Here is a 14,816-nt window from a genome sequence, read left to right on the forward strand (position 1 = left end):
GCAGATAACATTGGTCTGGGCATGGGCAATGTTGGTCTTCAGTGTAGTAGAGGAAATAAAAGGCTTAGTGTGCCTCCTTGTCCTTAATCAGACATGGTGGAGAGGGCGGTGGGGCTCTGTCCCCTACTCATTATATTGACCCTTACCTCACCCCCCACCCCCCCCCACACACACACACCAACACATATACCAACAATCCTGTCAGACTTCGGTCTCATGGGACTTGCTATAGTGTGTGCTGATATTTGTGTGCGCTTGTTTTTGTCGTTGATTGCACTCATAAATGCCCTGTGAATTCAATGGCTTTCTTTGTTGAGAATGAAGCGTTTAATCTGGTGTTGTGTGTCTTTGCCTCACAAACACATGAACACACATACACACACACACACACACACACACACACACACACACACGCATGAATGCACATCCACACATCCACACTCTAAAACATCAATGGACTTGCCCATGCCCAATACAAAGATTCAGCATAAAACAAGCACAATCAACAAACACACACACACACACACACACACACAGGTATAGAGATACACATCAACACACAAGAGGCTGTCTGAGGGATGATTCCCTCTCAGCATCCTTCGATTAATATTTCACCATCCCACTGCCCCCCCGTCAACACACGCTTATCAATCTTTCAACATGGCATTTTCCTGTGTGTAGGTGTGTTTGTTTGCCTGTGTGTGTGTGTGTGTGTATGTGTGTGTGTTTGAATGTCTTTCTGCCTGTTTATGTATGTGATGTGTCTCAGTAAAACTAACCCCGAAAGTATTAAATTGTTTATGTCTTTATGTGTGTGGATTTTTGTGTGTGTGTGTGTGTGTGTGTGTGTGTGTGTGTGTGTGTGTTTTACAGTGCACAGTGTGGGACTGGGACTCTAATGGGAAACACGATTTCATCGGCGAATTTCAGACCACCTTTAAAGAGACAAAAGCAGGGACAGACGAGGGCAAACTGGTAATCAAAAACACACACAGACACACACACACACACAAAGACACGCACACACATACACAAACTGATCAGCCAGTGTATATCGATATTGTGATAGTGCGACAGCCATCAACATATTGTAATTTAATTTTCTCCACCACAAGACAAGGACAATAAGCATTGCTACAAGTACAAACAAACACATACGCACAGACACACAAACACACACATACATCCTGCAGTCAAATGACTTGCCTTTACAAATTCATGCTTTTCCTGTGTGTGCGCGCTTGCATATTTTTGTGTGTTTGTGTGATTGTATGTGTTTGTGTGATTGTATGTTTGTGTGTGTGTGTGCGTGCGTGCGTTCCCAGTTGCAGTGGGAGTGCATCAATCCAAAATACCAAGTGAAGAAGAAGAACTACAGAAACTCTGGCGTGGTCGTCCTCAACCACTGTAAGGTGATGAAGACAACCCGCCCAATCAGACCTCTCCTCTTCCTCCGTTAACATCCTGTCCTCTCTCTGTCGGTCTGTCTGTCTGCCTGTCTGCTTCTATGTCTGTGTCGTTTTGTAGAGGGTTCAAATAGGAAGACCAGCAAACTACAAATGCTAAAATACAAACTACATACAGGCTAACAGCACTCGATTGCTTTTCAACCGATGACACTGAGCCACGTTGTGGAAGCCCTGATGGAAGCCTGCATCGAGTGTGCTTTGTAGTTTGGGTGTTTTCCCTCTGCTACAACCAACTGAGGAGTTTTTTGGCTTGATCCTTATATCGTGAGAAGTAAGGGATTACATTTTTATGTTTTTTCAAGACCCAGGCTTTTTTTTTCCAACTTATGATTTCACAGTGTTACCATTGTCACAAGCCGACCGTGGCGGTTGTGGCAAAGAGGGGAGACGCACACAATTGACTGAATTTAACAAAAAAGGTTTATTATAACCAAGTAAATATAACATAACATAAGGTATGGCGAGTGTATTTAATCTAGTCAGTGATGTAAGTGTGTGTGTACATAAAAGTGTATGGGTGTAGTGTTGTAAGGTGTAATCATACCTAGGATACAACTAAACCAAAAGAACAAATAATAAGTGGTGCCTCCCAAACGAGAACCACCCCGACACTGGGCTCACAGGTCTACTTAAATAAGCCCAGCTCAGGTGTTGTCAATGAGGTTGTTAGGCTCCCCTCGTTAGGGTCGTGACACCATAACGACAATGAAAGGTTTGTCCACGACCGTGGCGAAGCCCCCAGTGTTCAGAGCATGCAATTATTTCAGTGGCTGGTTTCTCATTTAAGGTTATGTGTAATGCTATGTCTCATTTTATCTTGTTCTATGCATCAGGCCCTAACGTATAACCTACTTTGTATGCAAATTAAAGGCTAATTGTTTGATTTCTATTGCTGACAGATTATTAAAATGTATTCCTTTCTGGACTACATCATGGGAGGCTGTCAAATCCAGTTCACTGTGAGTGTGTGCAGGCTCCGGCATTATCCATGATATTTGCATTGCTAAATGTTTGTGGTGAATCGATGCTCACTCAAGCTGTGTGTGTGTGTGTGTGTGCACCTGCACGTGTTTGCACATGTTTGTGATATGCATGTGTGTGTGTGTGTGTGTGTGTGTGTGTGTGTGAATGAATGTGTGCTTGTGTGAATGTGTATGCATGCCTGCCTGTTTATACATATACCTGTGTGTGTGTGTGTGTGTGTGTGTTTGTGTGCGGGTGTGTGTGTGTGTGTGTGTGTGTATGTGTGCGCCTATGTGGATGTGAATATGCTTGTGCGTGCATATGCTTTTGTGCGTTTTTCTGTGGATCTGTGTGTTTCTGCTTGCGTGTGTGTGTATGTGTGTATACGTGTGCATCCAGGTGGCAATAGACTTCACAGCATCCAACGGGGACCCCCGGAACAGCTGTTCCCTCCATTACATCCACCCCTACCAGCCCAATGAGTACCTGAAGGCCCTGGTGGCGGTCGGAGAGATCTGCCAAGACTACGACAGGTAGGAGACACACTGCCATGCATATTGTAGCATCCCCATTGACACTGCGGCCCAGCTTTCACACCCAGGTGCTTTAAACAGACTCTCACACACACACACACACACACACACACACACACACACACACACACACACACACACACACACACACACACACACACACAAACACACACATAGGGTTACACTCTAACACAAACACACATACACATAGGGCCCTATTTCAACGGTCTGAAACGCAAGTGAGAATCGCCAAACGCAGGTAGCTTTGTGGGCGGTTCTATGCAATGTTGCTATTTTACCGGTGGATAAATTACTCTTGCGCCCAGCGCAAATCTAAAAAGGGTTGGTCTGAAGTAGCTTAATTACCCGTAGGTGTGGTTTGGGCGTAACGTGCAATAAACCAATGAGTGTGCCATCTCCCATCCCCTTTAAGAGCCATGAGCGCATTTGAATCTGACGAGTTGGTATTTTAACAGCGCGTTTACAGTCTCCGATGAGACAGATGCATGACCCCATGAATTTCAAACTTCAAATGGCTCAGTTTATGGCCAAATAATATGGCATAATTCACACATGGAATAGCGTTTTCTTCCACAACTTCAGAAATACTGAGTCCTCAAATAAATTTCGGAAAAAAGAAAACTTAACACACATGATATGCGGTAACTGTGGTTCTATTTAATGACAAACATCGTTTCTTACCAGTATTGTATGCATTATCGTTATCGACTTGTGTTCCTAATATGCATGTGTCCCCCCGTTAATATACATTGCCATGGACTGTATTATGCGTTACGTGTTTAGTTTGCGTGTGTTTAAACAGATGGACGCACACACGCGAGCCCGCATTCATTAATTCTTTTACAGATACACACAAGCGCGCCCACATTCATTCATTTTTTTTAACACTCACTCACGGTAAAACAATGTTTTCTCACGATCAAATACTCATCAATCCTTAAAGTTGTGGGCTTGTACACGATGTCTGTGTCAAGAAAATATGTGTTTGCTGTACGGTGTTTGCAGATGCATTGATTTAAAAGTACAACTTATTACCGCTGTATCAGCTGTTCTTTCCCAAATAATTTACCAAGAATGTGTGGCTAGGTAGATGAGAGAAGCAAAGTGTATGCACAGGTTTACAAGCAACACTATGCATGTGCCCTTAAAATAGCATCTGAACAACGCGCCACTGACTTTAAACCAGGTATTTCCTGGTTTGTGGCGGAATTGTTTTCTGAAACTGCAAAATAGCACCAGGGAACGTTTACGCCAGAACACGCCTCCTCCTTTCGCCGGACCGCCCCTTGGGGTAAAAGATCATTCCCTAATTAACCGACGCGTGGCGGTGGACGGAGAAGCACGTTCTGCACCAGTTGCAAACTAGCAACGACACATGCGTCAGTGTAGAAAGTAAATTGCACTGGATGCAAGATAGGGCCCATAGAGTTACACTCACACACACATTGTTAGATCCGTCGACTATACCGCCTCATGGGAGGGGGATTTACCGAAACCTGTATCCAGTAACGGTTGTAACAGGTCGGTGGGGAGACTGGCCCAGCCCCTAACTATCGTATTAACCAACCCCGCTTGCTCCGGCGCCCTACCCATGAGCATGACCCTGGTCAGGACCGTGGCTACCGATCGCGTCTGTGTGATAGCTCTCCCCTGGGATCCGTGCACTTGGAAGTTTGCTAGGACTGTTTAAGAGTTTGGAAATAACTAACTCTAGGGATATGTTTCATTTAGTTTGACTAAGTAACCGCTTAGATCCATGATGCTTATACTGATTCTGCTGACGGTTCACAAAGCGCTTTTCTAAATCCTCTTGAAATAGGTGTTCGCTGATTGATGAAAAAGGATGGGTTGATTATAGTTTTATTTGCAGAATTAATATTTGGAACATTGCATTAAGCGGAATAAACTGTCAAAAAATATTAATAAGACACACGTTGTAATGGCTAATAATATACCGTAAAGGATATTTCTAATAAAAAAGTATAAAAGACATCTGTTGCACATGATGGGAATATCTAGTTTGGCATTGTCTAATAATCTTGGTATCAAATTCTACCTCTCTCCAATGGGTTGGTGGTCCTTAGGATCAGGGTGGGGGAAAAGAGAGAGAATCTTAATCTTTCCTTGTGGCCGGAACAGTCTATTCATTGTAATACTTGCACTTGGTTCTATGAACATATTTACTGTACCGACAGCAATATATTGTTTCACTTCTTATGACAAATGTACTTATTGTAACAAATGCACTTATTGTAAGTCGCTTTGGATAAAAGCGTCTGCTATATGCCCTAAATGTAAATGTATTCAATTGGTCCCATGGCAGGTGGCCTACATAGCCCCGAAGGGCTACGGGAGGAATCCTTCCTTGGCTGGTTGCGAGATAAGGCTTGCTTCCGATGGGCTGAGTTTTCGGGGAGAGATTCGTTCTAAGTTCTCTGAGTCTGATTTCTCTAAGTTCTGTTTCTCCCATTCCCCGGGTTTGAGTGGACGTCCTGCCTGAAGTCCCTGTGGCCAGGATTCCTAGATTCTTCTGCATTTGTCTGCTCCTTTAATTCAGTTGTATCTCTAAGTTACCACCCCTCTCTATGTGTTGTCGACCTTGGACCCACAGCTCCCAAATAGTTATTAAATACAGATAAGTTATTGCTTGTTTGACTTAAACAGTACTCTCCTCGCACTGACCTTCACTTCAGTTCCTGTGATGAACTCCATCCAAACCATCAACTTGAGTTGAATTTAATACAAGCCTATGGCTTCTGCCTTTGGACTCATGCCTACAGCTGTGATACCTCACATGCTACTTTTATGTCGACACTTTCGCATGATATTTTAATAGCTAAAGCCTACCTGACAATCCGCACTCTTCACTTTTCTCATAAGAGGCAACAGTGATGGTTCACATGAGACCAGGCCTACGTGACAAGCCATATTCAACATTTTTCAAGATGCAACAACAAGTGATGTCTTACAATATGCGCTATACAAGTGCGCTAAATTTATCAATAACATCATTCACACATTTTTGTTACTTGAAAACATTTCATACATTTGGTTGTATTAATTTATGTAGTTGCTAAAGTGAGAAAAGGAAAACACATTAATGCTTGTCTTCTATATATAAAACCCCTTGGTACTATGTCTAAATAAGGCACCGATGAATCGACACACTACGTACTTCTATCTCTAAGGCCTCTATGGCTGGACCTCACCTAACTCTATCCGTCTTAAGGACACCGATGAATCAACCTTACTTGACACACACACACACACACACACACACACACACACACACACACACACACACACACACACACACACACACACACACACACACACACAGAGTTATACTTTCATACACACACACACACTAGCATACACACATATAAACACACATACACACACAGAGTAACACTCTCACACACACGCACTAGCATACACACACACACACACACACACTAGCACACACACACACACACACATTAATACACTTATACACACAAATTTAAATACACACACACACACACACACACACACACACTGTTTGCCAAATGTTCATCGAAAATTAATTGACCCAATTAAGTAACCCCCTTGGGTACCTGTGTATTGCTTCGGAATGTACATTTTCTGGGCATTGTGCTGACGATAACATACCTCATCAATACTCATTCAAAGACTCAATGGCACATCCACGTCTTTAGTGGTATTGATCCACCGTGGACACATGCCGGCCGAGTGTGTGAGTGTCTTCCACACAGCGCAGTGCTTATTAAACTTGGCTTAAGCGGGGGGGGGGGACTTTGCTCAACCTTGCCAGGAGTGTGTCTGCGATGGTCTTGATTAATGTCGTCCCTGGAATACAGCCTGGAAAGTATAAGGGTGTGATTTGGGAAGAGGAGTTGGCGGGGGGGGGGAGGGGGGGCTGTTCTCATGGATTGAAAATTGAAGAAACAGCAAGTGTCCGACTACTATAGTGTAGTGTCCTGTGTTTCCTTTCAGGTTGTTTCTTCCATCTCTGCATCCTTTCCTTGTATTGAGAGGAACATAAAAGTGTGCTTATGTTGTCGGCCACCCACCTGCAATGAGAGCGGTTATAAATAGTTCTAAATCGGAAGCCCGAGGCGTTGAGTATTGGTGTGATTACACACCGGGTGCTATTGTGGCTAATGAGGTGATGGATACAATCAATGTCTAAATGCCACACGCTGTCGTCCAGCCTGTCAGCAGCCGGTGACGGTTCATTCTGTTTTCCATTATTCTGATTCTGTATGAAAAAAATGATATTTAAATACATTTGTTCAATCATGGATAACAGATAAGCAGGATGATTTTGATACATTAGGATAACTGGTTCCCTTCCCTCCCCTGTGCTTATCTCCAGCGATAAGATGTTTCCAGCATTTGGTTTTGGGGGACAGATTCCACCTGACTTCAAGGTAAGATATTCCCCAAGCATTGTGTGTGTGTGTGTGTGTGTGTGTGTGTGTATCTACATGTGTGTGTGTGTGTGTGTGTGTATCTACGTGTGTGTGTGTGTGTGTGTGTGTGTTTGTGTGTGCGCGTGTGTGTGTGTGTGTGTGTGTGTGTGTGTGTGTGTGTGTGAATGTGTGTGTCTGTGCCTGTGTCTGTGCGTGCATGTGTGTAAGTGTTTGCACGTGTGTGTGTGTGTGTTTGCGTGTGTGTTTGCATGTGTGTTTGTGCCTGTGTGGTATGTGTGAGCGTGTGTGTGTGTGTGTTTGCCTGTTTGTGTTTGTATGTGTGTGTGTGTGCGTGTGTCTGTGTCTGTGTGTGCATGTGTGTGCCTGTGTGTGTGTGCGTGTATTTGTCTGTGTGTGTATGTGTGTGTGTGTGTATGTGTGCATGTGTGTGTCTGTGCCTGTGTCTGTGTGTGCATGTGTGTAAGTGTTTGCATGTGTGTGTGTCTGTGTGTGTGTTTGCCTGTGTGTTTGCCTGTGTAGTATGTGTGAGCGTGTGTGTGTGTCTGTGTCTGTGTGTGCATGTGTGTGCCTGTGTGTGTGTGTTTATTTGTCTGTGTGTGTGTGTGTGTGTGTGTGTGTGTGTGTGTGTGTGTGTGTGTGTGTGTGTGCAAGTGTGTGTGTCAGTGCGAATGATTTAGATTGAATTAAATTAGAGTATCCTGCTGTAAACTCGGTTTTCCAGCCATTAGCCGGGCGTGATCCAGACAGAACGCAATGTTTCTATTCTTCTCATCTCTGCAAGGTGTCGCACGATTTTGCTGTGAACTTCGACGAAGACAACCCTGAATGTGCTGGTAAGCAGACACACACACATAATGAAGAATGATTACAAACAAACAAGTAATCAACAAGAAAGTTGCTCAACTAATCCTAGTGGAATGAACCAGAACAGAACGAGACCGAGGCGTTCTACTCAATTCTCAGATATCTCTCTGTCTCTAGCATCTAGTGTTCCACTTCCTACCTATCAACAGTTACACACACACACACACACCCACACACACACACACACACACCCCCTCACACAGACACACACACACACACACTGCCCCAGAAACATACACACAAACTCACACGCACATACTTGTATACACACATACATGTACACACACACACTCACACAAGCACACATGCACAGGTAGAAGCAGTGCCTGGTGTGTGTCCCTCTTGCTGCAGGAAGTATTGGCAGCTGAGAAGCAGCAGAGAACAACACTAATCTATACGTGTCAACCAGGCCACTCCTCTCTTCTCCCCACACATCTGCTCTCCTGCATTGGTGGTGGTGTGTGTGTCTGCGTGTGCGTATGTGTGTGTGTGTGTGTGTGTGTGTGTGTGTGTGTGAGAGTGTGTGTGTGGATATCAGCATAATTTAAGTCAAGTCCTAAGCCAGCTTGCCTGCTCCTTTGTCCTTGAGAAGAACTCACCTTGGAGAACGGTCACATGTGCATACGAATATATCTTACCCCTCTTGCGTGTGTGTGTGTGTGTGTGTGTGTGTCTGTGTGTGTGTGTGTGTGTGTGTGTATGTTTGTGTGTGATATTGTATGTGTTTGGCTGACGGTGTGCTTTTGTATTTGTGTGAATATATGTATGTGGGTGTGTGCTTGTGTGTGTGTGTGTGGGTGTATGGGTGGGTGTGTGTGTGGGTGTTCACACATGTGCCGGCATTCATGTGTATTGCAGGTATCCAAGGGGTTGTAGAGGCCTACCAGAACTGCCTCCCTAAGATCCAGCTGTACGGGCCCACCAACATCGCCCCCATCATCCAGAAGGTGGCCTCAACAGCCTCTGAAGAGATGCACACCAAAGAAGCAATGGTGAGAGAGAGAGAGAGAGAGAGAGAGAGAGAGTAATTAATGGCTGCATGAATAGAAATATCGATAGAGAGACAGATAATGGCAGGAGAGATAAAACAGATAAGCAGGCGCAGAGACAGGCAGAAACATCAGAGTGCCATGGAGCAATAGGGCCCAAGTGAGATGAATTAATAAAATTAGCTACATACTGAAGGATTTTAATTCACTCCCACTCGTAGCTCCTTCACACACACATGCACCCGCTCACACACACACACACACACACAGTCCCCGCCTGCCTGCCACGTCCCTGGCGGCTTAGAGTGAGAGGTTTTTATTCAAATTATTCTGCGTCAAGGAGCCATATCCTTTTTTTTTTTTTAAAAAGGAGCCACTTCCAATACAATACTTATTCCTATTGTTTGAAAACCTTCAGCAAACGACTCCCTTTTTCCTTTCTCCCCCCCCTCCCCCCCAGGAGTACTTCATCCTGCTGATCCTGACGGACGGCGTGATCACGGACATGGCGGACACGCGCGAGGCCATCGTGCACGCCTCCCACCTGCCCATGTCCGTCATCATCGTGGGCGTGGGCAACGCCGACTTCACCGACATGCAGATGCTGGACGGCGATGACGGGATCCTGCGCTCGCCCAAGGGCGAGCCTGTGCTGCGCGACATTGTGCAGTTCGTGCCCTTCAAGGACTTCAAGCACGTAGGTCTCGGTGCCGCGTCTCAGAGGGGGGCGGGGGGGTGGAGCTGTCGCTACACTTTGTACGTACAAGGTGGTGGCGGTGAAAAACAAACAAACGCAAAGTCCTTGCGCCTCCGAGGTATCTGTGTGTTTGTGGGTGATTAGTCAGGATGGTAGGGCGGACGGGATTTATCTCGTATCTGGTTTCCTTGTCTCCACCTGATTCCGTGAGCAAACCAGAAACCGCATGGAGTTTAAAACAAATTTGTCTGCAAAGGACTTCTTTGGCCTCGGCCAGCCAGCCAGGAGGGGGCTGGCAGGGAAGTGCAGTTGCTAGGTGGTGCGACACCCAGACTGAAAGCTTCAAGGCTTGGTCTCAAATGTCTTACTCCACAGCACTTACTGTAGGTATCAAGGTATCCTGGAGCTTAAGATGCCCTAAGCGCTACCTGCTAATTAATGACTCCTGAAATCATTGGTGAGTAGCTTTGGGTAAAAGTGTGAGAAAATACTAACTGCCCTAATGCTACACTGTAAGAAAGTGTGTGTGTGTGTGTGTGTGTGTGTGTGTGTGTGTGTGTGTGTGTGTGTGTGTGTGTGTGTGTGTGTGTGTGTGTGTGTGTGTGTGTGTGTGTGTAGCCTCCTTAATCAAAACTGGTGTGTGAGGAAGGGTTTGCTATTGCTATTGCCAGACTTCTGCAGAGCTACCATCTGTGTACACAGTTTTTATTGGTTTTGTTTGTGTGAGTGTGGTTGTGCGGTTGGCCGTGTGTTTATGCAGAGGAATGGTGAGGGTTATGTGTGAGTGTGAATATGTGGGAGTAATGTATTTGATGCGCTCGTCAAAACACATCAGCCATCGGGACGGCGATCAGCGTGTGTGTGTGTGTGTTTGTGTGTATACATGCTTGTGCGTGTGTGCACACAGTCAGGCGTTTGTGTCGATATGTTTGGAGCGCAGCATGCACATCTGTTTCTCCGGGGGTTTCGGAAGCAGCCGACTTTGTCCGCGTTTGGCTAGGTCCGTTACGGCGAGTTTGGTCTGTGACAGGTCGAGAGATCCACCAATTATATCGCAACTAAACATAGAGTGCTGGAGGATGGAGAGGACAGGAGGGGAGGGGAGGGGGTGGAGGCGCCCACTCCTGGTGAAAGCAAACGAGAAGATGAAAAACAATGATTAAAAGGAGAGAAGGAGAGAGAAGGAGAGGAAGAGAGGGCGGGTGGGTGTGGCGCAAACGTATAGGAAAGTCAGGAAGACAGGAAGTTATAGGGGAGTGGGCGAGCAGTACATCGCAGAAGCAGAGAACAGAGAGAAACAAGAGTCGACGGCCAAAGACAAAGGAAGCCTGGGAGTTGATGCCTGCAGTAGAGAGGTGATTTTCTGCTCTGTCGTTTCTTTTCAGAAGGGATTAGCAGGACAAAGCTACCGTATGACAGACTGATTGTGTGCATGTGTGTATGTGTCTGCAGTGCGTGTGCACTGCACTGCATGTGTGTGAAGAAACGGTAGATAAAGCAGAGGATGAAACAGTCTGTGTATGTGTGTGTGTGTGTGTGTGTGTGTGTGGCTGTGTCTGGTGTGTGTGTGTGTGTGTCTGGTGTGTGTGTGTGTATGTGTGTGTGTGTGTGCACTTTGCTGCATTGTCTCAATGAATTATAAGAGATGAAGAAGGACTTGAGACTTAGAAAATAGAGAGAAAAGTGTGTATGTGTGTGTGTATGTGTGCGTGTGTGTGTGTCTGTGTATGTGCATGTTTGTGTGTGTGTGTGTGTGTGTGTGTGTGTGTGTGTGTGTCAGTGTGTGTGTAGGTGTGTGTGTAAGTGTTAGAAACAATTACAGTGAAAGATCAGGGCAGAAGCACTCCTTAATATGAACATGAGGGGGTGATTCATTATATGATATTGTATCTCCGGATCATCTTCCCTTGTTATATTTGTATGATATTGAAATGAGGATCCATGAATAGTTCAGTATGTGCCCTGGTAGAAATAATGGCTTAGGACTCAACACCAATGAGCAGTCAACTATGTGTCCTATGTGTTAAAGTGAAATGTTATTGTTCGGGGTCACCTTCACGACTTAGTGTGCAAGTAATGACAATAGTGTGACAATATGTCTTTTATCCAAAGTAACTCACAGTAAATTTAAATGCATGTCACAAGGGACTTCTAACATGTTCAGATACATGTCATTAATGGGCTCAAGGGGCCCTACAGGCAGACTGCAGACATTGAGGTTAATAATAATGTTTAATATTTCATGTTTTTCATGTTTCTCTAATCAAAGATTTTAGATTTGTAAATTAGATTGACATCCAAAACATTGGATGGATGGATGAATGGATGATGGATGGATGGATGGATGGATGGATGAATGGACAATGGATGAATACAGTGAATTGATTTGAATAGATTTTGATCCTTGTAAATCATGGTGATGGACCTTCAGCTAAAAGTCCTCCTCTTCTCCCCCCCCCCCCCCCACGTGTCTCTCCCCAGGCCTCCCCAGCTGCTCTGGCTAAGAGCGTACTGGCAGAGGTCCCAAACCAGATCGTGGACTACTACAACGCCAAAGGCATCAAGCCCAAGTGTGTCTCTGACTACGAATCCACCAGGGCCTTCAGCCCCTGACCACGGACATGTAAAACGTGTGATATGAAAACATGAAATACATAATACATTTATTTACAAGTACTAACACCCGATGAGCACAAACACACACACAAACACACGCCCACCAAGACTCATCATATTTGCAGTAGCCTAGCTCAGAGAATTAGCTTGTTCCGGTGGTTTTAAATTATTACATGGATGACTATTGCATGTTTGGCCACAACGGCGTACCTTTGGGGAAGTATTGTTATTACCTATAATATCAGAGAAATGTATATAGCAATATAAAGGCAGTCTTTTGAATCGGCATGCAGACTGTAGCCCACCCAGAGAAATGACATATCTACCTTATTTAGATAACTAGCAAGTATAAGACTAGTACCTCTGAAAAGTCAGTAGTCCATAATGTGAATGGAGACCCAAATAAGCTTAGCATTAGCATCCTCAGTGTATGTAAACCTGGCATAGCATAGCTGCAATATAAGGAAAGCTGAAAGGCCTCGTAGATAGCTGCTAGCTGCTTCCTTGCTAGTCTACTTTATACAGTTATTGCATGTCAACTCTAGCTTATATAATGACAGAGCGTAGCTGCTTGCTAGTTACGAAATAAAGTATCTTTGTCATTTTATTGACATTCAGGGTTGTCTTGGGTGCGTTAGATTATTTTTTACAGATTTGTCAAGATTTTGCTATATGGAATCAAACAAATAAATAATTGTGATAATTTCTTAACCTTCTTACATTGTGAACTGTTTCAGGAGTATAGCCAGGAGTTTGTGACCTGAATCTTTATTTTGTTTCTTTCCTCTGTAATTTGCATGTAGACTACAATAAAGATTGTGTAGTTTTCTCCCTTCAGTTTGTTCTTTGTGTGTGTGTGAGAGTGTGTGTGTGTGTGTGTGTGTGTGTGTGTGTGTGTGTGTGTGTGTGTGTGTGTGTGTGTGTGTGTGTGTGTGTGTGTGTGTGTGTGTGTGTGTGTGTGTGCACTTTACTGCATTGTCTCAATGAATTATAAGAGATAAAGATGGATTTGAGACTTGGAAAGTGCTGTGTTATATTGTGCACAGAGAAAGGAATGTGAGTGTGTGCATGCATGCGTGCACATTTGTGTGTGTGTGTGTCAATGTTTGAAACTATTACAGTGAAAGATCAAGGCAGAAGCACTCCTTAATATGAACATGAGGGGGCGATTCATTATATGTTATTGTATCTCCGGATCATCTTCCCTTGTTATATTTGTATGATATTGAAATGACGATCCATGAATAGTTCAGTATGTGCCCTGGTAGAAATAATGGCTTAAGACTCAAGACCAATGAGCAGCCAACTATGAGTCCTATGTGTTAAAGTGAAATGTTATTGTTCGTGGTCACCTTCACGACTTACAAGAGTGTGTGTGTGTGTGTGTGTGTGTGTGTGTGTGTGTGTGTGTGTGTGTGTGTGTGTGTGCGTGCGAGCGTGTACGTGCATGTGTATGTGTATATGTGTGTATGTGTTTGAAGTTGAAGAAATAAGTAAAATAAGGAACCATTTACATAATTGGGGGGGCAAAAACAAAGGGAACAGGTGGAACCATTTTGGATAGATAGCTTTCCCCTTGCCCAACCTCCCTGGTCAATTACCTCAGTGCTTCTGGATATGCAAATACAGGCTCTTACTTTTGGATGGAAATAGCAAGGAAGACACTTTTGCATCATCAAACACATCACTTAAATCCCCAGGGGGCATTGCATTACTCTGAAAACTATTCTTCACTTAAAAAGACGCAGGGAAAACTTCAAAGCCGGGCCATCTGGATGGAAATCCCGTAAAACCTCAGCTCTATCAGGAATAATATCAATATTCAAGGCACAGAAACACAACCCTTCCAACCCTTACTAACTGTTTGAACGTAATGCAACAAATGGCTTTTCTCCTCTGTCCTACTGTACATAGAACAGTTACACATTAACTAATGTACTATCATATGATATTTGATTATTTTCTAGCCAGATGTTTTCAGTCTTATTCTGCTTTACTATTCAATGCAGTGGGATTTATGGGAAGAAAAGACGAACAACGAATGATAACATTGAATCGTAACCACATTTATTTTTATTATCCATTATTTTATACTAATATAATTATATAATACTATTTAGAAACCGTTAAAAAGTAATAATCTCTGTTACGGTGGAATAACCTTCTCACGGGTCGGAACGTTCCTCAGTTCCGCCATTAGTCGGACCTACTTCGCTGCCGGACCAGGT

The 14,816-nt window shown here is 44.2% G+C and overlaps 1 protein-coding gene across 1 annotated transcript in view; it reads left to right on the top strand.

Moving 5' to 3' along the window:
• Positions 1-12,585, top strand: part of cpne4b (copine IVb) — a gene marked incomplete at its 3' end in the record, with an annotated part of 20,727 nt that extends 8,142 nt beyond the window's left edge. The window contains exons 6-14 of the mRNA XM_079748796.1: positions 874-975; positions 1,326-1,412; positions 2,369-2,428; positions 2,832-2,965; positions 7,365-7,419; positions 8,204-8,255; positions 9,145-9,278; positions 9,736-9,972; positions 12,454-12,585. Of these exons, the coding sequence (XP_079604922.1) occupies positions 874-975; positions 1,326-1,412; positions 2,369-2,428; positions 2,832-2,965; positions 7,365-7,419; positions 8,204-8,255; positions 9,145-9,278; positions 9,736-9,972; positions 12,454-12,585 (993 nt within the window). The remainder of the gene's footprint in view (positions 1-873; positions 976-1,325; positions 1,413-2,368; positions 2,429-2,831; positions 2,966-7,364; positions 7,420-8,203; positions 8,256-9,144; positions 9,279-9,735; positions 9,973-12,453) is intronic.
• Between the last annotated feature and the right edge of the window lie 2,231 nt (positions 12,586-14,816).

Source organism: Pollachius pollachius, assembly GCF_949987615.1.
Source record: "Pollachius pollachius genome assembly, chromosome: 13".
In the NCBI taxonomy this organism is placed as follows: domain Eukaryota; kingdom Metazoa; phylum Chordata; class Actinopteri; order Gadiformes; family Gadidae; genus Pollachius; species Pollachius pollachius.